At 46.1% G+C, this 24,846-nt stretch overlaps 1 protein-coding gene and 1 long non-coding RNA gene across 5 annotated transcripts in view; one reads left to right on the top strand and one right to left on the bottom strand.

Moving 5' to 3' along the window:
• Positions 1 to 23,570, top strand: part of OTULINL (OTU deubiquitinase with linear linkage specificity like) — a 32,174-nt gene extending 8,604 nt beyond the window's left edge. For both annotated transcript variants that reach the window (XM_027606426.2, XM_027606427.2), the window contains exons 2-8: positions 13,673 to 13,832; positions 13,922 to 13,953; positions 14,051 to 14,142; positions 14,912 to 15,061; positions 17,426 to 17,554; positions 18,421 to 18,690; positions 20,080 to 23,570. In XM_027606426.2, coding sequence (XP_027462227.1) covers positions 13,673 to 13,832; positions 13,922 to 13,953; positions 14,051 to 14,142; positions 14,912 to 15,061; positions 17,426 to 17,554; positions 18,421 to 18,690; positions 20,080 to 20,253 — 1,007 coding nt within the window. In that variant the 3' untranslated portion in view covers positions 20,254 to 23,570. The remainder of the gene's footprint in view (positions 1 to 13,672; positions 13,833 to 13,921; positions 13,954 to 14,050; positions 14,143 to 14,911; positions 15,062 to 17,425; positions 17,555 to 18,420; positions 18,691 to 20,079) is intronic.
• Positions 23,571 to 23,583: 13 nt separating this feature from the next.
• Positions 23,584 to 24,846, bottom strand: part of LOC113929494 — a 36,658-nt gene continuing 35,395 nt past the window's right edge. For all 3 annotated transcript variants that reach the window (XR_003522215.1, XR_003522213.2, XR_003522214.2), the window contains one exon: positions 23,584 to 24,821. This is a non-coding gene — a long non-coding RNA (uncharacterized LOC113929494). The remainder of the gene's footprint in view (positions 24,822 to 24,846) is intronic.

Genomic DNA, 24,846 nt, shown 5'->3' with positions numbered 1-24,846 from the left:
TACAAAGCAGATGTTTCTGATCCACCGAATGCAGTCTTTGCCCCGTTCCCTTGGGCAGTCCTAGGTACCACACTGGGTAAACAGGTGAGTTTACCTGGTGAGCACCTCTGTGTTTAAAGGGAGAGTGGGCAAATCAGAATGGCGAAGGGCCAGAGAGCTGGTCCATGGCAAGAAGAATGGTGAGGATTGTGAGGCTCATACATTCCCTCCTCAACACGGACGGCTAAGGGGTGCTGCCAATTGTGATCTTATTCCAGAACCAGTGCCGTCAAAGACTCTGCTCTCCAGGACCTGAACAATGGGTGGAGGGGGTGCTGGCAGTGGTCAGTGGGTGCCAAGGAGGAGAGGAGTGAGTAGCTGGGGTTCTTTGTGTGCTAGTTGTAATCTTCAAGAGAAATATTTTCCATCTTTAAAAGATAGTTTGAGGGCTTAGGAACAAAAACAAATAAGCAAAACCCCAACGCTGCAATTAAAAACACGCACAACAGAATGTTTAAAACCAAATGGTCTGTAGTTGGTATTTTTTGCCAGCCCCACTTTGATACTTTCACATTTCTGTGAGATGGATTTGATGCCAAACACAATGTGAGTTTAGTAGCAGGTGCTTTAGCTGAGGAGAAATCCTTGATTGGCACAGTTATGCACTTGAAAATGACCTTTCACCTGGCTTCCTGGTGTGGGTGGGTGCTGTCTCCTGTGTCTCTAGCACCACAGTTGTCCTTGTCACGGAAAACAGTGGGCATTCGACGGAGACACAGCCCATGGATAGTCTTAGGTAATCTTCACAACCACCACTCTGACGGAATTTGCTCCAGGTTTCCAGCTAGTAAGTGGTGGCCAGGATTCAAGCCTGGCAGCGTGGCTCCATCCAAAACCGATTCTTCACCGTCCACCTCTTCTGTCTCCTGAAACTCAGTTCAGGATTATACCCGAGAGCACTCTAGTCTCCGGGTTCCCTTCCCACATTTCAGCTCTTCCCAATTAAAGTTGGGTTATCATTTTAATACCCTGCTGTTGCTCCACATAACTCACAGGTCTGGGGGACAGAAGTGAGATTATGAGAAAGTCTTCATGATCGAGCTAAAACTTCCCACATACTTGGTCGCTTTTTCTTAGCTATGAAAGCCCCTGCGTCATCTTGAGAGGAGTGAGTGAGTTATTGGGCCCGTGGATTTGACCTTTTTCTTCTGTCCACTTGAAATCTCTGGTAAATGTGCAGTTACTTAAAACAGTATGCTCTCAGAATCGAGGTTCTTATATGTTTATTGATTTGCAGTTAACTTAATGGAAGAACAGATAAGTGTTATTTCACAATAAATCGACAGAGAAAAGGTTTTGTTAATGCGCTTTTTTGCCAGTAATCTTTTGTTCTGGTTACACCCCATTTTACTACTTTCTCATTTCATTGGACCCAGAAGAGACAGGCGGCATCATGTTTAAAATAAGAGGATGATAAAATGCTTATGTTCATTTCTAGGAGACTAAGGACTGTTGTCTGGTAGCACTGTTGCTGGGATTCTCAAGTAACAAACAAAAATCTTAGAAACCAGGGCACCTGGGTGGGTCAGTTGGTTAAGCGTCTGCCTTTGGCTCAGGTCATGATCCCAGCGTGCTGGGATCGAGTCCCGCTTCAGGCTCCCTGCTCAGCAGAGAGCCCGCTTCTCCCTCTCCCTCTGCTGCTCCCCCTGCTTGTGCTCTCTCTCTCTCTCTGTCTCTCTCTTTTCTCTCTGTCGGTTAAATAAATAAAATCTTTAAAAAAAAATCTTAGAAACCGTAGCACATAAAATGCTATGCTCTGTGAATCTCCGAATTAAGAATTTAGCAGTTAGCCTTTTGTTGTTGATTTAACCAGGTATCAATGACTTTGAGTCTATGTGGGATTGTTGGATGGTAGATATATGGTAATTTAAAATACTGTATTAGCTCTCTCTCTGCTTGCCCTGTAGTGGCTTTTATGGATATTAGGGTTAGACTTCTAGCAGAGGGAAAAGTAATGTAATTGGAAGTTGGTTCCTCAAGAGACCCCCCTCCCCCCCATCCAGAGAGAGGTGGAATCTGATTCCACATCAAGGGTTAACTGTCAAAAGGAGAGAAGCACACTGCCCTCTCTTGTTCCGGGTACAGCGGACTTGAGCGCCCTGCTCGCTCCAGGCCTGGGACAGCTGCAGGGGGTACAAACCGCAGCGGAGGTGGGCAAGGGAGCTGGTGGTGGGAGCTCATCAGGCAGTGGTCTTTGAACACCTTGTGTCTCTCCTCTCAGCCCTGGAGTCTGTAGTCCCCCAAATTTAGGAGAAGTGAACTAAATTCCTTCTTGCCTGGTAAAGAGAGACCTGTCCCCTAGGTCTTCGCATAACGCCTGGTACACCATGGCCACATCTGTGGACCCGTGACAGGAAGACCTCACCTTTCCCGTGAGGTCTCTAGAGTGACAGGAAAAGGGAGTGCTCTGTGTCTTCCAAGTCGTGTGTTCTGGGCCACTGGGGCAGGTCGAAATGCCCCAGAGGAAGCAGGACAGCTGACAGGAAAGGGACACGGAAGAGGTGACAAGCCCGTGTGGGCATGGGCCACGTGTCATCGGCCACCATCTCTGTAGATATAGAGGGCCGGACGGTACTGATGCCAGCAGAGAGATCAGCTCTGTGGCATCTCACTTGGCATTTTAAAAGTGAGCTTGGAGTTCAGTTTGTAGCTAAGGATGCAGTTGGCCACTTACCTTAAAAAGCAACTGTAGCCCGTGGCAGTATTAGCATAATACTTCGGGGTCCCTCGGCTCTGCACCTGCAGCAGTGTAAGACTTGGGCATATCGTTTCCTTCCCCGGCAGTCTGAAGTAGAGAGAAAAGTCACTTGACCTGAGAGAGGGTTTATGAGGTCAGTGTTATCCACGGTGTCTCCCTCTGTTTTGGTTTCTAAATATTCCAGTGTGTTCTCCCATGTATGCCTCATCGGTTGATTAGTTCAGAATGTGGAGTCTGTAACCTCTGAAGGTACAGTTCTCCTCCCTCCCTCCTAGGCTCCTCCACCATCCCTTTTTAAAAAAAAAAAATTCTTGCTGTTTTTGGAAGCTGGTCGCCCTCCTCGGAAGCCCTGCTGTGAGAGATCGGTAGAAGTGAGCGTGGACTTCTAACGGCGGGAGTGGTTGCTGGCACTTGTCACGGCCTCATGTAACTGCTGCCTGTGTTCAGGGCATCTTTCCTGTGGTGCAAGTTGTGGGTAATGTTTTAAGTGTAGTTGAACTTCAGTTGTTTCACAACTACTTAAAATCCTGTGCCTTGTGCCTCAGTGTGACAATTCCTTCGACACAACACAGAAACCAGTTACCGTAAAGAGGCCTTTAGTGGAGGAAGGGACCTGGCAGCTGAGGGCCTGGCCTCCTTATGTCTGTTCCTAGGGGAGGAAGCTGAGGTCCAGAGTCGCTCAGCTCTCTAGGACCAGACTGTGGGTTCCCGAGTCCCTGGTGCTGGCTCATTCCTCTACCTTGAAGCCATCTCACTAGGTGACCACTTCACGTTCTCATTTCCTGCTTTGTGTGTACATGAGTGTTGTTGAGGGAAGAGAAAACACTGGTGGTTCACTGTTTCTGACATAGGTTCCAAGTGAGAAGGGTGACCACCAAGGTAGAGGCTCTTAGGATTCCGTATGGCAGAATAACAGAACAACCCCAAATAAGTGAATCAAGTTTATTTCTCTCATGTTCCAGCTCAAAGGTGGCTCTCCAGGGCTGGGATGGGCTTCATGGTGGCAGGGGTCCAGCTCCTTACTTCATGTCCACCATGCGTGGCTCCCATGACTAGCTCCTTCGTGGTCCAAGATGGCTGCCAGACATGAGTTACGGCACTCACATTCTAGCGAGGAGGGAGGAAGAAGGACAGGGAAGACACCCCGCTCTGAAAATTGCACATAATGCTGCTTAGTCAGAATTCACTCATGCAGCTCCACCCAGCACCTAGGGAGGATGGAACGTAGCCTTTGTTTGGGTAGCCATGCATCCCGGTAAAGTCAGGACTCTAGTTCTGTGGAAGAAGAGAGAATGGATACTGAGGGAAGCCGGCAGTGTCTGTTACGGAGACACGAGGCCTGGATCCTGATTACGTGGATTCATTTTACTTATTCAACAAATATTTATTAACCGTCCACTCGGTGCCTAGGCACCAAGGAAGCCGAGCGCAAACAGACACAATCCCAGTCCTTAAGATGTTTACCTACGTGGGGACACAGACCCTGATCAAACACAAACATGGTTGTGTAAACTGTGCTAAGTGCTGTGAAGGGAAGGGACACCGTGTGCCCAGCGAGTAATGGGGACTTGAGCAAGCCTGGGGGTGGGGAGGTGGTGGGAACGGGTCAGAGGCTTTGCCCCAGGAAGTGACCTTGGAGCTGACAGCTGGAGACTGAGTAGAGTGGAGGGTGTTCCAGGCAGAAGAAAGAGCTCAGGCGGGAGGCCGGCGTGGGTGCTCAGGGAGGAACTGACAGCCAGTCCTCTTGAGCAAGAGGCAGCGGGGAGAGAAGAGGGAAGAATTAGGGTCAGCCCGCATGGGGCCCTGGAGGGAGGGTGACCGTCGTCGTCGGCCTGTCTGGCACGAGATTGTCCCGGGACACGGAACTTTTAGTGCTAAAACTGGGAGAGTCCCTGGCAGGCCAGGATTGCTTGGTCACCCTTGCTGGAGGCCACAGGAATACTTGGATTCCTTTAATACGAACTTCAGCCAAGTCCCTTCTTAGACAGGCATAGCCCTGAGCCGCCGGACACCACTGGCTGGTAAACATCACCCCTCCTACTGGCCGAAGGGAAAGAGGCACAAAACACAGGCAACACTCACTGTGGTTGGAGGGCGTGACCAGTGAGACTTTAGCTGGCATGATTTCTCCTGAGAGGAATTTCGGAAATTACTTGGCATGTGATGGTATATTATTTGAGATTACAAAAGGGCCCGGGGCGGAGGAAGCCCGTACTCCACGGTGGCCTGTCTCGGCGCTGCCAGTACATCGGAATCACCTGGGAACTTAACCAGTAAATCAGAAAACGCACAGGTGGACCCAGGGCAAGGGAGATCGGCTCCATCCCAGTGCCCCTCAGGCGTGGGCGTGCGAGTGGGTGGCTGGGGATCTTACAGAACACAGACACTGCTTCCGTGGGGCCCGCGGATCTGTATTCCTAAGTGCCCGGGCGGTAGTGATGCTGCTGGTCCAGAGACCTCAAGTACAGTGTCTGCAGTGTTTGATGAGTGTCTTGGAAGCCACTGGTTTCTTTTCCCGGAGAGCAGAGCTAAAGGACCACATAGGTGCATGGGTCCGTTGAGAGGAGAGAGGTGGAAGACGCCGGGAGCCCAGGGAGGCTCCGCTTTGTGCCGCCATCAGGGGTGGGCCCACCTCGACTTCTCAGTTGGTTCCTAGGAGTTGTGGGTTATATGATGCGGCTGGTTCCCGGTTCCAGAAGAACCGGCTCTCCGTGGTTTCTGGCTAGGATGGGGCAATAGGTAGGTGAGGCACCATTACCTCTCTCACACCTTGTTTAGAGGCTTTTCCAGCCCACTTCACTGGCTGCTAGGATTCGAGTCTTTCCTACAAGTAAGAAAACCAGGGGCACCTGGGTGGCTCAGTTGGTGAAGCATCTGCCTTCCGCCCAGGTCATGACCCTAGGGTCCTGGGATGGAGCCCCGCATCGGGCTCCTTACTCATTAGGGAGCCTGCTTCTCCCTCTGCCTGCCGCTCCCCCTGCCTGTGCTCTCTCTGTCGAATAAATAAATGAAATCTTAAAAAAAAAAAGAAAAAACCAAAAATAATAAGAAAAGCCAGAAAGATTTTTAAATAGGAGATGACACGCCCATTGAATGTAAAAAAGCAACAACAACAACAACAACAACAAAAAACCCAAACAAACAAAGAAAAAATACCTTAACCAGTAAATCAGAGTGGGAAATGGTTTGGGGAAGGGAAGCCAATTAGAAGGATTAGTAACCATTAGGGACAGAGCCCAAATGGGTCTGATTAATGGAAAAATCACTGCAGGGCAGAAACGAAGAGTGGTTCATCTGAGTGTACCTTTAGTTCTCTCTCGGTCACATTTCATAAATGATTTATATTGGGAGGTGGAAGACAGGCTTAATCTTTAAAGGTCTAAGAGTTGAGAGCGTGCCCCCAAAGTCCTGGCGGGCAGTGAACCAGGTCCAAGAACACGAAGTTTAGTGGGGACACGTGTCAGCTCCAGGGTCTCAAGCACAGAGCCTGCACGCATGTTGACCCCCTTGCTTCCCTTCCCAGGTTCTCAACCTGAAAGGTAGCCACAGGAGTCAGAGAATTTTATTTTTATTTTTTTAATTTTTTAAAAGATTTATTTATTTGAGAGAGAGAGCTCGCATGAGCAGGAGGGGCAGAGGGAGAGGGAGAGAGAATCTTAAGCAGGCATCACGCCCAGCACAGAGCCCCATGTGGGGCTTGATCTCACAACCCCGAGATCACCACCTGAGCTGAAATCAAGAGTCGAGCGTCTGACTGTACCACTCCGGTGCCCCAGAGTCAGAGACTTTAAATGTCAGCTCAGTGAAAAAACCCACACGTCCTAGTTATGTGACCAGATGGGCTTGCTGAGCAATGCCCGAACTGAGCTCACCTCTAAAAGGTTAGGCCCAAGGGCACCTCTCTGCCGGCAAGGGAGGAGAGGCTGAGCTGAGCGGGTTCTTCCAAACCTGCCATCAGACCAGCCGCTTTCCCTCGGGAAGGAGTCAAGTGAGAGAGGGCTGGGGCCAAGTCTCCAGGAAAGCCCTTCCAGCTGGAAATCTGAGAAGGCTGGGATGAAAGCGCCAGTCTGTGTCTCTCCCTTCAGAGGTTGGGGAGACATACTCCAGCAACAGGTCTCAAGGGCTTTAAGTTGATGGCAGGCTTAATGCGAGCTGACGGCTTTTTCTTTCGCAGCTATACAATACTAACTAACACAGTCTCAGGCCGTATGCATCCTTTGAGTGAATCATCTAGAACAGGGTTTGGCAAAGCACAGTCCCTGGGCTGAATCTGGCGCCACTCAGTGTTTAGATGGCCGGCCACCTAAGAATGGTTTTGACGTTCTTTTTGATGGTTGGGGGGAAGAAAATCCAAAGAATACCATTTCCTCACATGTGAAACCTATATGAAATTAGGACTTCAGTGTCTGTAAATAAGTTTTCTTGGAACACAGCCCCGCTGAATACTGTCTCATGGTTGCTTTTTGTCAGGGCCAATTTGAGAACTTGGGACAGAGACCAGATGGCTGGGAAGCCTAACATACTTTCTCTCTGACCCTATACAGAAAGCTTGCTGAGGCCTGACCAAGAATGAAGGAGTGGTCAAGGGTTTGCATCGTCTCCTGGGTGGGTCATACTCAGGACATTGGGTTCTGTCCCCTGGCCTCACTGTAAGTGTGGAGTGGATTCAGAGGAGGGTGACCCTGACGATGAAGAGACCCCCCGCCACCCACCCCGAGACTGTGTCCTATGAGGACTGGTTGAGACCACAGGAATGTTTAATCTAGGGGAAAAGCAGGCACAGTGCAAATGATGGCTGCCTTTTATGTCTGTGCTTGTTGATTGTTTTGAATTCTTGGAAGAGAACTGCTCCAGGAAGGCAGCTTGGAGGTTAATTCAAAGGGCACTGACCTTGAGTCAGAACGTGTTGGTTCAAGTTCGGACTTCTACTCGCATTCCCTGGGCTTCAGGTTCTTCATCCCAGAGATGAAGGGTGCAGGCGACAGCCCATCCCGTGTCCAGGTCCACAGTGACTTAAGATTCAGCTTTCACCTCAGAGGTGTCTTCCAGCCGGCAGGGGACACGGTCATGGAGACACCCCACCGACCTGCAGCTTGGATGGAGCGCAGAGGGAGCGCCAAGGGGAGGGATTCGCTGGGGGCTGGTGTGCATTGGACCTTGGAGAACAAGTAGGAGCTCCAGCCCCTTCACCCAAAGCATTCTGTGATTCCGTGAAAGACTTAAAAGGTGTCGTGTAGAAGGGCAATCCCCTTCAGTGACTGAGCCACCCAGGTGCTCCAGGCCTTGCGTCATTCTGTGTCCCTGCAGAGAGACCCCCCGCCCCCCCCCACACACACACCAGGGTGTGCTGAGCCCGCGGAGTGCAGGCTGCAGCACTGTGGGCCTGGACAAGCCGACTAGTAGCCTTCCCTGACAGGAGGGCATCCCGCCACCCGCCCGCCAGCTCCTTGAGGACAGAGCAGATGTCTTTCCGCTTCCCATCCTGCCAGCCCAGCGCCCAGCCTAGCGTGGGGGGAGGAAGGACAACTGAGGAGGGTCTGGTGGCGGGGGAAGGAAGGCCTTGCCAGACCCGCCTGTGTCTCCTGTACCGTTTGGCTTCTGATCGCACCTCTCTGCAGCATTTCCCGCCCTTGCTGAGAATAACCCTGAAAGCCACATTCACTTTTTCGAAGGGGGCAGTGTTCTGGGACTCAGCTCAGAAAAGTGTGAGAAGCTTACCAACACCTCTGAAACGGCTGTGTCCCTCGCTTGGTCACAGCCGCCCCTAGCCCTTCACTGCCCTCAACACAGAGTGTGCGGCTGTCCTGGGACCTTTCCCACGGGCCCCTCTGCGTCCTGATCCATCCGGAAGTCTCTGTCTCCCGGGTCCTGCCGAGTAACCGTAACACGGGATGCACGCAGATGGAAGAGCCGTTGTAGGCATTAAATTCAATTTAGTATCTTTTACCTTAAATTTTAACAAGATGATTTTAATGCGTATATTTCTACACTCCCTCTGCTCTCAGGCATCTGAATTAAATTGCCTTTTACAGCTTTTGGCTCGGGCCTAATGTCCCCCCTCCATGGCCCACTGGGGATCCCCTAATCTGCTTCAGGAGAAAATCATCAGCCAGACGCAGCTGGCTGTGTAGACAGACGTGTGTGGGAAGAAGGGGTTGGGAGAGAAGTAGAGGCAGGAAGGGATGGCCTCTCTGGGCCCGGGACACCCCTGGAAGTTTTGGGGGCGAAGGAGACACTGAGGAGTTTCCACGAGAAGGAGCCCAGGGCTCCCCGGTGGGACTGCCATCTGCATAATCAACCTGCTTCTGGCCCTGCAGTGTCTTTTGGTTTTGTTTTCAGGGTTGTGGTTTTTTTTCCCTTTTGGTTTCCTGTTTGAATTTTTTCAGCTTTGGTACATTTTAGAGAATGGAAAAAATTCTAAGTAGAATTTTACCGCAAAAAAGTGGCTTTCTCTCTCTCTCTCTCTCTCTCTCTCTTTTTTTTTTCTTTTCACTTCTAGTCCTGGTCTCTATCTGCCATATATAGTTTGAGTGGTGGCAGATGAGATTTGACTTTCAGATAGCCGCCTTGTTGACTTCGGGAGGCTCTGGTGCCATTCCTCCAGGGCATCCGAGCCACTTAAGTGCGAGTTCTTCCGACTGTGTGGGCTGGGGTCTCTCGCATGTCTTCGCGCTGCAGACTGGGGGGTGGGGAGCAGTGAGACCTAGGTAATCCACTTTCCAATAGGACAGATGTGCATGGTGGCCCCATTTCAGCCACCACCCAAGTGGTCCATTCCTAAAGTACTAAAATGAAATTTTGTTTTTTCTCTCTTGACGAACATGGGTGAGAACCAACTCCATAATTCGGACAGGAGAGGCTTCGTTGCCAAACCCGCCCCCCCCCCCCATGTTGCCTCTCCTTGTCCTCGACCCACTTTATGTATCTTTTCCCGCTGGTTGCCAGGGTCAGCATCGCCCCAGCGATAGCGGAGGGGAGGCTGGGCGGGTCACTGCTGAATCCTCCCGGTGGGCTGGCGGACGGGGGACCCTAGTGAAGGTCCTGACATGGGAAATTTTATCCCCTCTCTGCTGTATTTGGGGAGATGAGATTTGACTCATGAGATCATCCAAGTCGGGCTGATGAGAGTTTTCCGCGAGGCACCTCATTTGTGGTGTTCTCGTCTATGGCTGTGTTTTTGAGTTGTAATCCAGTTATTGACACGTGGGGGGGGGCGGGGAGATGGATTTTAAGTCTCTTTATTAGGGGTCTTAATTCCACTTGCCGTAGCAAATTGGATTTGAAGATTGACTCAGGGGCATACTTCACAGGCAGGAGCGCCAAGGGATCGGGCCTGCCGCTCAGGCTCCACATTGCCCTGGCTTTGAATCTCAGCTTTACGGCTTATGTTTCAATCTTTCTCTCCCGTGCGGCTTCCTCATCTGCAAAAGAAGGGTGGTTGGACTAATAGCAATACAAATAATAACGAACATGGACTTGGAGACTCGGGGTTTGCCAGATGGCATGCTCAGCGCTTCTCTAACATTTCCACTCCCCCTCACAACGGCTCCCGAGGCAGAACCTGCTCCATCCCCCACGTTACTCTGTGGGAACTGGCGTGCGGTCAGCACTCCGTGGGTGCCAGGCACTGTTGCCATCCCCAGGCTGAGAAACAGAAGCTTAGGGAGGTGAAGTCACCAGGGCATGAGCAGGGCTGGGTTGGGGCCCCGGGTGGAGGAACGTCTTCAGGTGCATGAGGGAATGAATTCCTATGGAGCACGTAGCATGGCTCTGGCATATAGCAAAACTCAAACTGTAGGTGTTTTAGCGACCAATGAAGCCATACGCTTCCTACTAAAGCACTGCACTTCCTCTCCTTAGATGAAGAAACCCCACTCCTCGGAATGTCAGCGTACCTTGTATGACCCCCTCAGAGTTGTCTATGAGCTGCAGCTGCTCCTGTGGGACTTCTGGGGTCCCGCCCCCAGGTTGCTCCCTGGCGCCCACAGCAGCCCCGATGATTATGCCCCCGGGCCCTTGTTGGGTTAAGTCACTTGACCAAAAACTGTGCCAGTTAGGTAGAGGGAGGCCAGGAGTGTAAACTTGTTTTCTAGGTTTGCACGCGAGAGGCATACTGAGCCCTCATGTGTGTGTTTGTTTTCTGATAAGTTGATCCTATCTCCCTTTCTTGGGTTGGAGGCGGGGTTTAATTTCAGGGTAAAAGCAGTAGGGCCAGGGAAGTGTGTTGTGTATGTGGGGGGGAGGGGTCAGGTGAGCCATAATCTGTAGAGGATCCCGTGGAGGCCCCAGGCAGCTGCCAGAGAGGCTCATGCTCAGGAGAAGGCAACTGGTTTAGGGGGTCTCAAATCAAGTGCCCCAAGGGGCCTGCCAGGAACTCAAAGGATGCCAGGGGTTGGTTAGAGTCTGGGACAAATGAGGGCAGGGTGCCCCATGGAGGAGCAGCAGCCAGACCCCACCTCAGTGACTTCAAGCCCTCCAAGTCCACACAAAAATGAGCACCAGCCAAGTGGGAAATGGGCAGACGCTCTATAAGTCTCTTCCCGGAAGAAGAAATGTGAATGTGTTCCTACAGAAATGCAGACTACAGAGAGAAATCACAACCAGGACCCAGGGCCGGGATTGAGGGAAAATGCAGGCCCTTGGGACATGTGATGGGGGGGTTAATTGATGGTTTGTTCTGGAAGGCACTTTGGCAATATCTGTCAAAACTAAAAATGTACACACCCTTTGATCCAGAGTTTCCTGTTCTTGAAATTATCCTAAAAGCTACCCTTGAGCCCACAAGGACCGTTGGAGGATAATGTCTGTCTCAGCAATGTTTTTAAGAGTGAGAAATGGAAAACAATCCCAATGGTTTATTAGTAAGGCAGTGACTACGTACATATGTGATGGTCTGTCTTTATACTGAAATAATATGCATTCTTTAAAAAGAAGAATGGAGGGCGCCTGGGTGGCTCAGATGGTTAAGCTTCTGCCTTCGGCTCAGGTCATGATCCCGGGGTCCTGGGATCGAGTCCCGCATTGGGCTCCCTGCTCCTTGGGAGCCTGCTTCTCTCTCTGCTTCTCTCTCTCTCCTCCTCTGTCTCTCATGAATAAATAAAATCTTTAAAAAAAAAAAACGAAGAATGTAGATCTATATGTAGTGATATGAAAAGATGTCTACTTTGTATGAAGAGAAACAACAAACTGCAAAATCATGTGTAATATTCCATTTTTCTAGAAAATGTTTATAAATACATGAAAAGAAATTATGTATCACCTAGACAAAATTCTAGTTCTTGCTGAGTTTAAGGATTTACTAAAAGTACTTGCATAGGTCAGAATTGTCACAGTTGGGAAATCACTCTGAATTAATAAAAATCTTATTTATAGATGTAAAGGCAGTATAGGTTTACATTTTTAAACAACTCCCAAAAAGTTTTACTAAATAGCTAGGCAGGAGTAAATATGTAATGAACAGCTAATGAATTGTTCTAGACAGATGAGTACCTGTTTTTGAAAATGCCCTTTTAAGTCATTGTAAGTATGTCTATTCTTATTTACTGGTAACTTTATTTCTTCTTTTCTTTTTTGGTAAATTTATTTGCTGGTAAATTCTTTCCTTATGAGAGTTTAAATGTATATCAAATATCCATATGGTCAAAAATGCTGAAATTGGGGTGCCTGGCTGGCTTAGGTGGTGGAGCACGTGACTCGATCTTGGGGTTGTGAGTTCAAGCCCCACGTTGGGTGTGGAGCCGACTCAAAAAAAAAAAAAAATGCTACAATTGCAGATCCTGAATTGCTGAGGCTTTTACTCCAGTTAATCACTGGAATTTTACTAAACCTTGTGCCAGGGAGGGAATGATTTCACAATGAACCCCGGGAGGTTTGGCCACTATTCAAAAGTTCTCTTCCTCATTTGTACTTCAGCGTTTTACATGCTCAAGCATAATACAATTGGGAATCTGCTGCCCATAGTAAAATACTGTAGGTATACAGTTGGAGGTTTCTGGCCCGTTCATTCTCCCTGGTCACATCAGGTATGGGAACGTATACCATACGCAGCACGCCTGTCCCTACCTCACTGCTCTTCTGAGGGGTCCACTTCCTGGAAGTGATGTCAAGCCTGCTGTTTGGGTCCCTCATTGTGTGTGTGAAGGTGATGCCATGTGTTATGGCTCATAAAGATCTAAGAATATCCAAGTGGGCAGAAGTGCCTGGCGGTGGCATTGCTGGAGGCCCCCTGGTGTCGAGCAGAATTCCTGGAACCATTCTTGGCTTCAACAGATACACAACACAGTGCACGGGCGCACCGTGCTGGTTCGGAAATCATCCCATTCCATCTTGCCCCAGTGAGGTCCGCGTTTTCCCCAATATTACAGTCAAGACAATTCAGAGGAGAGAAGTCAGGTTTCCCACGGTCACACAGCCAGGGTAGTAGATAGAGGCAGGTTTTGAACGGGTCCCAGGGATTCTGGAACTGATACTCTTGATGGTTATTCCTGGTAAATTCTGTGGAACAAAGATATTCTTACGTAGAACATCGATTATAGGGGAACCAGGGGTTTCTTTAACTTTCAGATTGAATTTTTGAATGCTTTAAAAACTGTTTATGTAATCAGGGACTCCTGGGTGGCTCAGCCGGTTAAGCGTCTGCCTTCAGCCCTGGTCGTGATCCCAGGGTCCTGGGATCGAGTCCTGCATCGGGCTCCTCGCTCAGCGGAGAGCCTGCCTCTCCCCTCTGCTTGTGCTCTCCTCACTCTCTCTCTCTCTCTGACAAATACATAAATAAAATCTTTTAAAAAATAAATATATAAAAAATAAAAACTATTTATGTCATCAATGAGAGACACTTTGCAGGTAAAATTAGCCAATATATTTTTCCCCCTTAAACAAAGCAGACTTGTGTAATTGTGATGTGCCTTTTTTTTTTTTATTATTAATTTCTTGTAGGAAGTGACCAAGTTCACTCCTGGATGCTAGTCACCAGCCAAACTTTGGGTACCGTGTGGAGAATAGCAAAGGGGTCAGTGATGTTGGCAGCTTCATGTCTGGTGGCCGCCCTCTGCTACTTCAGGAGGATGCACTGCGATTTCGGGCACTGGCTGAAATGGTAGGTGGTCAGATCAGCTTCCAGTTTCACCAAGAGACCCTTGCTGTTCAAAGTAGATTTTTGATATCATTTTTCCCTTTATCTTTTAGGTGGATTGGATATCTGCAGAGAAAATTCAAAAGTAAATATTTTCATATGTCATTTCTAAGGTGCAGAGAGGGTTCGAGAAGGGTGAGGAAAGGGAAAATTAAGTACCTTTTCTATTTGATTTGGTCCAGGGAACCTCAGCGTGGAGGCGGAGGTTGATCTGCTCAGTTACTGTGCGAGAGAGTGGAAAGGAGAGACGCCACGTGCCAAGCTGATGAGGAAGGTGCGTCTGCTGACACAGGTCACGGATGGTGCAGAACGTGTGTGTGAAAATCAGGAAGCAAACACTGCACTCTGCTTTACGAAGCCCAGAGATCCGCTAACCCCAGATGTGCCGTGAGGAACGGCTGTGGTTCTCATGGCAAAGCCAAGCAGCTGCCACACCCTGGCTTCGGGCTGTCACCTAGATAGAGCGAGGGCCTTTGAGGACCTGGTCAAAGACGTAAATGAGGCTGTAATTGCAGGAAATTGGAGGGTGGCACTCTTTTCAGCTCCTCCCGCTAGGCCTCTGGCCCATCTCCACATGCAGGGGAGACTTCTGCCCGTGGAGGGATTAGGCACCTGGATGTAAAAGATTTCGAGGATTTCTAGAATTGCCCATTGGACCAGTCTTGGTAAATATTCCCAGCAGTGCTATCCAGCCTTGTCAGCAGCGAGAAAGTTTTGTTTCAAGTACTTTTTAGCATGGTCTTAAATGTATATGGTATTTTTTTTTTCCACTGTGGTCAGTTGTAGCTATCATCTTCCCTAAATGACATTCCCTGGCCCTGAGCTTCCAGGAATTTATCAACTGAAAGCGCAGGACTTGGACTCAGTACACACAGAAGTCACTTTAAAATGGCCTGTGGTCACATTCGTAATTTAGCATTGTTTTCGTTTCTGTTGTCCACTTGATTTGGGAGTCACGCCTCACTGGCAGGGCAGTGAATTCATTTTGCTTATTCTCTCATCCAGAGGAGTTGAAAACCAAATTCTTCTTTTTGTGCGGACAGGCTTACGAAGAGCTATTTTGGCGGCATCACATTAAATGTGTCCGACTAGTAAAAAGAGATAACTATGACGCTCTGAGGTCAGTGCTGTTCCAGATATTCAGCCAGGGCCTCTCCTTTCCATCCTGGATGAAAGAGAAGGACATTGTTAAGGTACGTCCACACACTGGAGACGTGGGGGAACAACGTGTTGACAAGCATTGCCGTGCAGACGGCCGGGTCTTCCGTGGGCGGCTCTGTGTGTCCTGAGATGGAAGGAGCCTTCAAAGGCCCTACGTACCCCGTCCATCTCAGAGAGGCCGTCCTACTCAGTCTTGTCTGTTTTTAATGTCACCATCTTTTCTCAAGAAGAGCATCTGTCCTTCAAAGGCAAGGCGGTCTACTAAAATTCACTTTTTTACTCTACACTTACTGGAGTTCTGACAAACACATAGAGCGCTCCAGAGACTCCCCCCAATTCCTTTATAGTCAACCCTCTCTCACACCTAGCCCCAGGTCACCATTGATAGGTCTTACATCCCTATCATTTTGCCTTTTCCAGAATGTCCAATACGTGGAACTATCCAGCGTGTAGCCTTTTGAATCTGACTTTTTTCATTTAGCAAAATGCATTGCCATTCATCCATGTTCTGTGAATTGGTAGTTCATTCCTTTTTATTGTTGAGTGGTCTTCCTTGACATGAGTATGACGCAGTTTGTTTATCCGTTCGTCACTTGAAGGACATCTGGATTATTTCCAGTTTTTGACAAGTATGAATAAAGCTGTTATAAATATTTCCATACAGGATTTTGTCCTTTTGGGCAAATGCCTGGGAATGAGATTGTTGGGTCATGTGGTAGGTGTAGGTTAGAACCGGTCATCTGTTTTCCAGTGTGGCTCCACCATTTTGCATTTCTACCAGTAATGAGTAAGAGTTCCAGTTGTTCCACATTCTAATCAGGATTGATTTGGGGTTATTTGTAGCCATGCTGATAGATGTGCCCTGGTATCACTATGCTTTTAGTTGGCATTCCCCTAGTGTGGAAGGATGAGTGTCTTTCCATGTGTTTATTTGCCATCCATGTTATCTTCTTAGAGAAGTGTCTGTTCAAGTCTTTTGCCCATTTTTATTTATTTATTTATTTATTTATTAAAGATTTTATTTTTTTGACAGAGAGAGATACAGCAAGACAGAGAACACAAGCAGGGGGAGAGTGAGGGGGAGAAGCAGATTTCCCGCTGAGCAGGGAGCCTGATGCAGGGCTCGATCCCAGGACCCTGGGATCATGACCTGGGCCGAAGGCAGACGCTTAATGACTGAGCCACCCAGGCACCCCTATTTATTTATTTTTAAATTATTTTTATTTTTTTGTTTTATTTTATTATTGACTGAATTTTGAGAGTTCTTTATACATTCCGAGTACAAGTGCTTTATCAGATATGTGATTTGCAAATATTTTCTCCCGGTCTGTGCCTTGTTTTTTTTTTTTTTCATTTTAAGAGTGTAAGGTAGTACATTCTTTTTTTTCTTTTTCTTCTTCTTTTTTTTAAGGCAGAACATTCTTTTTTTTTTTTAAAGATTTTTATTTATTTATGGAGAGAGAGAGAGAATGGTAGAGAGAAGGCATGAGAGGGAAGAAGGTCAGAGGGAGAAGCAGACTCCCTGCTGAGCAGGGAGCCCGATGCGGGACTCGATCCTGGGACTCCAGGATCATGACCTGAGCCGAAGGCAGTCGCTTAACCGACTGAGCCACCCAGGCGCCCTAAGGCAGAACATTCTTGATGAACAACCTGAATTTTTATTTTGAATGTAGGATATTTAATCTAGGATGTACGTTTAAGGATGGAGGAGCAAGTAAATATAAAGTTTCATTTTATCTAGCAAGTACTTGTCAAGTGTGTGGGTTGTGCTAGGCCTGCTGCTACTTGCTGAGGACAGAGAATACAACCGAGCCTCTGGGCTCCCCAAGCTCAGCAGGGCGGGAAAATGGATTAGATCCCTTCACTAGATCAGAGGCTTGAGTATTCCGTAATCTCATTAAATCCCAACAAGGGTCCTGTAGAATGGATAGTATTGTCCTTGATTTATGGTGGAAGATGAGGCTGAGAGGGTAAATAATGTGCAGCCTCTCAGCTGGTAAGTGACAGAGTGAGGGTTGGACCCCAGGGTGCTTCATTCTAAAGCCTGCGTGCTCCCTGACGTACTATGGTATTCTAGCATTGTTTGGGTAAAAATCATTTCTAAAGGGATATACCCAGGCAGTTTGGGAAGTGTTTTATGCAGAAAGATTGTTTCCATAGACATAATCTTCATGTAGGTTTTTGTCAGTTGTAAAATAGTAAATTAAAAGTCCGATCCAAATCACTTAATCCACAAATCTAAAAGGAACTATATGCTTTTATTTAACTGTTGTTATCGTGTTTTTAAACAGAGATTGCTAAGTGAGATAAGATCATGCACCGTGATGACGTACTCTAAATTGTGTGTCCTAAGTGTTGAGGTACTAATCATGGTTGGCATCTACTTCCTTTTCAAGCTTCCTGAAAAGCTGCTCTTTTCACAAGGTTGTAATTGGATCCAGCAATACAGTTTTGGTCCTGAGAAGTATACAGGTTCCAATGTGTTTGGAAAATTACGTAAATGTGTGGAATTATTGAAAACACAGGTGAGTGTTTGGGAGAAGAAGAGACTAGGAATGAAAGTGCGCCCCCCAGATATAGCAACTCTCCTCTGTCAGGCATGTCACTTGATGCCACATAAGGAGGACATGTGGCCAGGAACGTCTCTTCTAGGAACTGACGATTGGCTTTCCTATTCTTTGTTCGCCTTCCAAGTAATGAACGAGCAATGTTGTACATGACAATTAGGCCCAATATGGGTTAAGGAGACCTTTGTGGGCTCTCTGGGAAACCTTAACAATCACGTACCTGTTTCCCCTCAAAAGATGGGGGTGCAAGGTGCAGACAGCGCACTCAGAAGTGCACTTCTGGGATGTGCCCTATTAATAACCTGGGCACAGCACAGATGCTATAATTTGAACTGGGAGTTTTTCCTGCCTTTTAATAGACGCAGATTTTGGATTGTTGAAATGAATCCTCCATGGTAAATACCATAACATTTCTGTGCCATAGTCTCATGTAAAACTGATATGTCAATAGTCGTCGTCAGGATTCAGTGAGTGCTTTAATCTGTGTTTGGTAAGTGAGTATGAAGGAATGCTAGTTAGTACTGTTTGTCTCTGGATTATCTTCTGTGTGACCCAACTACCTTAAGATGTCTTAGGAAACTAACTTGCGTGGCATTTTACCTAGTTGGTGGTGCTTATTTGAAAAGTGTTTCATTTTAACTAGTTTGTGATTGTAAAAGTAATACATACTTGTGGTTAAAAAAAATCAGGGTCAAAAGCTATAAAATGAAAAGTTCCCCTCTATTAATCTTTGGTTTATTTTTATAAGTACTTTGAAAAATTATGCCATGGTATAGGAATTCACCTTTCCCCTGTAAATTTCCCTTTTACATCTGTATTTTTAGTGGACTGAATTTAGTGGAATTAAGGATTATCACAAGAGAGGAAGTATGTGCAACATCCTTTTTTCTGATGTTCTTCTGGAATATAAACTGTATGAAGCTTTAAAGTTTATCATGCTATATCAAGTCACTGAAGTTTATGAACAAATGAAGACTAACAAGGTCATTCCCAGTCTTTTTCAACTCCTGTTTTCCCGGGAAACATCATCTGACCCTTTAAGCTTCATGATGAATCACCTGAATTCTGTGGGCGACACATGTGGACTAGAGCAGGTAATGGGGGTAGAAGAATCCTGTGTTTGATTCAGGATGATATTGGCAGTCCTTGAACACACAGGTGTTTGGAGTTTACTTTCAGCGGTGATAAAACCCACTGCAAAGAGAGTTTTATCTTAAACCCTTAAAAAGAAGGAAAAAAAGAGCGAGAAACCTCACTGCTCCGTGCTGTTTGCTGTGCGTCTGCCCAGCCCCGTGACCAGGGGGCCCCAGTGTGAGAAGCCTTTCTAACCTTTAACTCTGCCTCTCAGATGGTGGCAGGTTCTCCCACAACAGAGTTGAACCAGGAGGAAGTCCTGTTGGAAAATGAGATGAAGTTTGGGAAAGTACTTGGTTACTTACTAAAGATAAATAGACATTATTGAAAAATTTTAGGGGTGCCTGGCAGGCTCAGTTGGAAGAGCATGCAACTCTTGATCTCAGGGTCGTGAGAGATTTGGTGTAGAGATGACTAAAAACAGTAAATGAACTTTAACTTAAAAAAAATTACTGAAAAATTTTAAAATCCAGGGGCGCCTGAGTAGCTCATTCAGTTAAGCGGCTAACTCTTGATCCTGGCTCAGGTCATGATCTCAGGATTGTGAAATCAAGCCCCGCATCAGGCTCCATACTCCGCACGGAGTCTGCTTCTCCCTCTCTCCCTGTGCTTCTCTCTCTGCGCTTCTCTCCCTGCTCATGCATGCTCTCTCTATCAAATAAATAAATGAATAAAATCTTTAAAAAATTTTTTTAAATCCAGAGAATACTTTTTTATCCCCATAGTAAAGAGGTTTTGTTGGGCTTTGCTCTCTTAGGCAGTGCACAAAATTACCTGGCATTTTTATAAAAAATGGATATAAAACTAGTTGGAAAACAGTGTGATTTTTTTTTATTCTGAGCATTCCTTTATTTTTTATTAGTTGGGTTTTTTTTTTTTTTCCCAAACAGCTTTTCCCTGTAAATTTTTCATGCTAGTCTACAAAGAGTTTCCTCTGCCTTCCCCTGCCTTCCACGTCATGGGCATTTGTTCGTGTCTGTAGCCCCTCAGTGGTTTGTGCGTGGGTCTGTAAATAAGCACATTACTCCATAAGCTGCAGGAGAACATGCTCCCTCCTCCGGTGGGGGACAGGGAGTTGGAAATGTGTGTTTGTGACCTCTTTTTTTTAAAAATTGTTTATTGTTATGTTAATCACCATACATTACATCATTAGTTTTTGATGGAGTGTTCCATGATTCATTGTTTGTGCAGAACGCCCAGTGCCCCACGCAGAACGTGCCCTCTTTAATACCCATCACCAGGCTAACCCATCCCCCCACCCCCCTCCCCTCTAGAACCCTCAGTTTGTTTTTCAGAGTCCATCGTCTCTCATGGTTTGGTTTGTGACCTCTTTTTCATCTCTTCTCCAGATCGATATGTTTATTCTTGGGTACTCCCTTGAAATAAAGATGAAAGTGTTCAGACTGTTCAAGTTTAACTCCAGAGACTTCGAGGTCTGCTACCCAGACTTGCCGCCCAGGGAGTGGCCAGAGATCTCCCTGCTGACGGAGAATGACCGCCACTACCACGTTCCCATCTTTTGAGTCCGGTGTGGACTGGGTACCAGCTCTCGCCAATGGCAGTGGTCCTACTTTCAAGGAAAGTCCGGCTGGACAACCAAAGCTAGCATCGCAGCCACTGAAAGGATCAGGACCTTCTTCAATGGAGGGGCAGGTGCCCTGGACGCAGGGGTGCACAGATATCCTTTGTTTTCCAGCAATTTCCTCCAGACCAGCCTCACTAATAAATATATTTGTGGGTTGGTGGTTTGACCTCGTTCATGTGGGCTCTGGTCATTTCACAGGTAGCAGGCCTTTCAGGGCACAGGGACAGTGAATTTGGGCAGTAGAACACCAGGAAAAAATCGAGAGAAAAAGGGGGAAAGGACTAACCGGGAAAGACTTTTTCTCTAACCTCGATGTTCTCGTTAGGAACCTTGTCTTTGATTTTGGATCTTCATAAGCGTGGCCTTATTTTAGAAGCATTACCTTCCCTGGAATCTTTCTGGTATATTGATTTTTCTAGAACGACTTGATTAACTGTAAAATTGTGTGTGTGTGTTTACACACATATACACATGTGTATACATTGTATAGTTTTATATATACACATATGGACACATACACACAAATAATCACTACCTTGTAATGTTGTACAGTTTGTTTTATATTGCTTTACATTTTTTTATTACTGTTGCATCTGACTGGTCCGATTTGTTTTATATGGATAAAAAAGATTAATTCTGTAGATGAAGGCAACCGGATGACAATTATTGAACTATTACAAAACATTAAACTGTGGTGTATTTATTTACATGTGTATTTAATGTGTGGTAGCTAGGATCATGCCACCCTAACCCCTACCATGCCTATGTCATAATCTCCAGGACCTGTGAATATGTTGGGTTAAGTGGCAAAGACGAATAAGGTTGCAGGTGGAATTAAGGTACTAATCTGACCTGGAAGTAGGTTATTCTGGGTTTTCCAGGTGGGCCCAGTATAATCCCCAGGGCCCCTAAAAGGGGACGAGGGAATTGGAAGAATGTCAGGGCCAAAGGGAAATGTAAAATACAGAACGGAGAGAGACACAACATTTCTGGCTTTGAAAATGGAGGAAGGAACCATGACGGAAGGAATGGGGGTGGCCTCTGAAAGCTGAAAAGGCAAGAGAACAGAGTCTTCCCGAGAGCCTCCAGATTTTAGCCCGGGGCAACCCGTGCCAGATCTCTAGCCTACAGAACTGTAAGATAATGCGTCTGTGTGGTTTAAGTCACTAGGTTTCTGGTAATGTGTTAGAACAACAACTGACAACTAATGTACTCAAGGTAACTAATTTTTGGTCATCTTTACTTTGGAAATACTTTTCTAGTTTATTTTGTTAATCTTTATTTTGAAGGTATTTTGCTGGTCTGTTTTGAATTTCAGTAAGTACAAAGTAACTTTTAAAACCCTGGCCAATGGTATACTACTTCAAAGGGACAAATCTGTTCTAAGAGTGACTTACTTAACATTTTTTATGCTAACGTTTTCTCCCATTTTCATACTGTTTCTACTGTAAGTAAAATAAGGGACATTCAATGCTGTGGTATATAAAAATAACATCCCGATTCTTTGGTACTGAGGATAATCAGTACGTCCAATGGTACGTTGTACTCTACCTGCTGTCATTTCGTTTTCTGGTTGAAGAGTTGGAAAGCAATCAGCTCAGACCAAGGGGCTTTGTGTTACCTTGATAGCCCCATGAAATAGGAGCTCTTTTCTTTTTTTGAAATAGGAGTTCTTCCTTGATCTTTATAGTGCATTCCTGCTTGGAAGCATCTATGATTTTGTATAACTCCTGTCATTTCATTGACCCTGTCGAAAGTTATCCCCATGATCTATTACTGGGACCAAGAAGAAATGAACTCCACCCTTTGTGTTCACAAGCAGACGTGATGACAGACTGCAGCAGGCTACGGTGATACTCGTAGACTGTCTGCTCTAGACTTATGCTTCCAGTTGGGCTGTCCAGGCACCTACCTGGCATTTGTAAATTACCACTCACCTTGCATCTCCTTACCCAATGTAGTGATTTCCACATCAGCCCAGGATTGAGAGGAAGAGCTTTTCCCAGGCATGGGCAGCCTATAGCTCTGTGACATATTAATCAATTATGTTTATCCATAACCTTGTGTTTGGGGGCGCAGGGCAGGGTGGGGTGAGAACAGATTGTGAAAAAAAGGACAGTTTGATACAAGGAAAAGTAAAAAATTAAGACCTTTAAATAGTTGCTATGTTCTGGGAAGGCATCCAAACAAAATTTTAAGGGAGGAGGCACTGGGTGTTTTTGGTCTTGTTTTGTTTTTAATTCAGTTGTGTAATGAATAACAAACTAATTGGAAGGAAGTGTATATAAGTTTAGCACGACTTTTAAAGGCCAACAGTAACTTGGAGGTGAATTTCCTGTGTGATACCAGCATTTAATGACTTTCTAACCTTGTATGTTTTAAATGATGAGAAAATTATAGCAAAAATGCAAACATATGTCCTTGTCCTTTCTGATTGTTTAAAAATTTAAGTCCAGTGCAGGGCTCAAACCCCACAATCCTCAGTTGAAGACCCAGCTGAGATCAAGAGTTGGAGGCTTAACCAACTGAGCCACCTAGGCACCCCTGTCCCTTTCTGATTTTAGAATACATTTCTCTCTTACATTTTGACCATTATGTGGCCATACCGAGGGGTTGGATGAATACCAGTACAAGACTTTCTTATTGTGGCAAAATGTATATAACATAAAATTTACTATTTTAATCCTCTTTAAATGTACAGTTCAGTGATATTAAAGACATTTACACTGTTGTGTTACTATCACCACCATCCATCCTCAGAACGTTTTTTATCTTCGAGACGGACTTTTTTGATAGGAGGCAAGTTTAATTCCCCTGCCTGGTACTTGGACTTCTTTTCCTTCTCACATTCTTTGTATCATGGCCTTGTCATGTCAGTGTTTTCTCCAGGCTTACACGCAGAAGTCCAGTGTGAGGGAGGTTTAGGTGACCAGATGGATCAGGCGGATTCTGTTCTACTTCATCTCCAAAGTAAAGAAATAATTACAGGTGGCTTCTGGTTTCGTCCTCGGAACACTATCATTTAAAAGGTCCCCAAGAAACTGTATTAATTCAGGGCCACCCTGGTGACTTGCATTTCTTGGATGTGGGCTTTCACAGTCTTGAACCACGTCATTTCCACCCACAGGGGCAGCCGCAGGGCCTTCCCTAGTGTGTGGGAGACCCCAGACCAAGCCAGCATAGGATCTGCCCAGCCTCCGGGAGAGAAGAGCAGCCCGAGTCAGGGCAGGGCATTCACATTAATTTTCCAAGGATTTGCCTGCAAATGAATTTTGTAGGAAAATAATTACTGTTCTATATCAGGTGCTTTCTCATATTCTAGTGAGATCAAAGAAAAAGACCATTTTAGTTCTGTCTAAGCTGATCTTGGGGAGGAAAAAAATCTGACTTCTGAGTACTCTGGAAATGTTGGGAATTCCACTTTAAAGAAGGTAAATTTTTGTGTTGATAACTAAACTGATATGTGAAAACCTATTAAAATACAAATACAGAAACGACTAATTCAGAATTAGTGTCAGCAAGTTCCTCAGATGGTGTGATTGTTTTCCCAAGAATGTGCTTCATTCACACTGCTTAAGACTAGTTACTGTGGAAAACATAAAAATAACAATCTATATTTTCGTAGATCTAAAACTCAAACCGTCTACTGGGTTACTTATCATTAAGTTGACTATTGTTTCATTACCTTAGTATTGACTGTATTTAGATACACTTGTCTCCACAGACATTCAGTTTCCTTCAAATCCTATTTTCTTCACAAGGATTCTTTTATAGTCAGACACAAAATTAGGTGGGTCGAAACTGCACAATCACTTATGTTATTTGTTCAAAATCATTGGGTCTTCCCTTAATTCTCTTTGGTTTTAATTCTGTCCTATCCTGTAGGCTGAGAAAATGAAAGCTTATCTGGATTGTGTTTATGTTTAATAACGTGGGTTGTAAGTAATGGAAAACCACTTGCTCCCTTACCCGACAGCCCCTGGACCAAAGTGCTCTGCAGAACAGCCAGAGGTGTGTGCTGTCTGTCTGCACTTGAAGGTCACAGACCATGTGCAGAATCGAGAGCTCTGTTGGAACAAGTGTTGCAAAGCCAGCTCTGGTGGGTGAACCACACATGGCATTTAAAATTTCATCCTGGCTGGTGTCTCTTAAACAGAGAAATACTGTTCTCTGTTTAAAGATCAGCTTTGTGTGTTTGGGGTGCAGGGGTGCCTGGCTGGCTCAGTCTGTAGAGCATGCGACTCTCTATCTCAGAGTCGTGAATTCAAAGCCCCACGTTGGGCATAGAGATTACCTTACAAAATAAATAAATAAATAAATAATAAAACAAAACCCAACTTTCCGTATCTGATTGATCTATTGGTCCTCACAGTCAACGTCATCGGGGCGTAGGTTGTTCTTGAATTTCAGTAAGTACAAGTGACCTTCAAGTGCAGACAGAATTAAGTCATTTTGCTTCCATCACTTATTTGTGATGATCTTGGAAAGCTTACTCAAGAGGAGTTCCTAAAATTAAAAAAAAAAAATGCTT

The sequence above is a fragment of the Zalophus californianus genome, chromosome 5 (genome assembly GCF_009762305.2).
Source record: "Zalophus californianus isolate mZalCal1 chromosome 5, mZalCal1.pri.v2, whole genome shotgun sequence".
Classification (NCBI taxonomy): domain Eukaryota; kingdom Metazoa; phylum Chordata; class Mammalia; order Carnivora; family Otariidae; genus Zalophus; species Zalophus californianus.
Note: the sequence above shows the minus strand (reverse complement) of the source record. Positions and strands in the feature narration are given on the sequence as shown.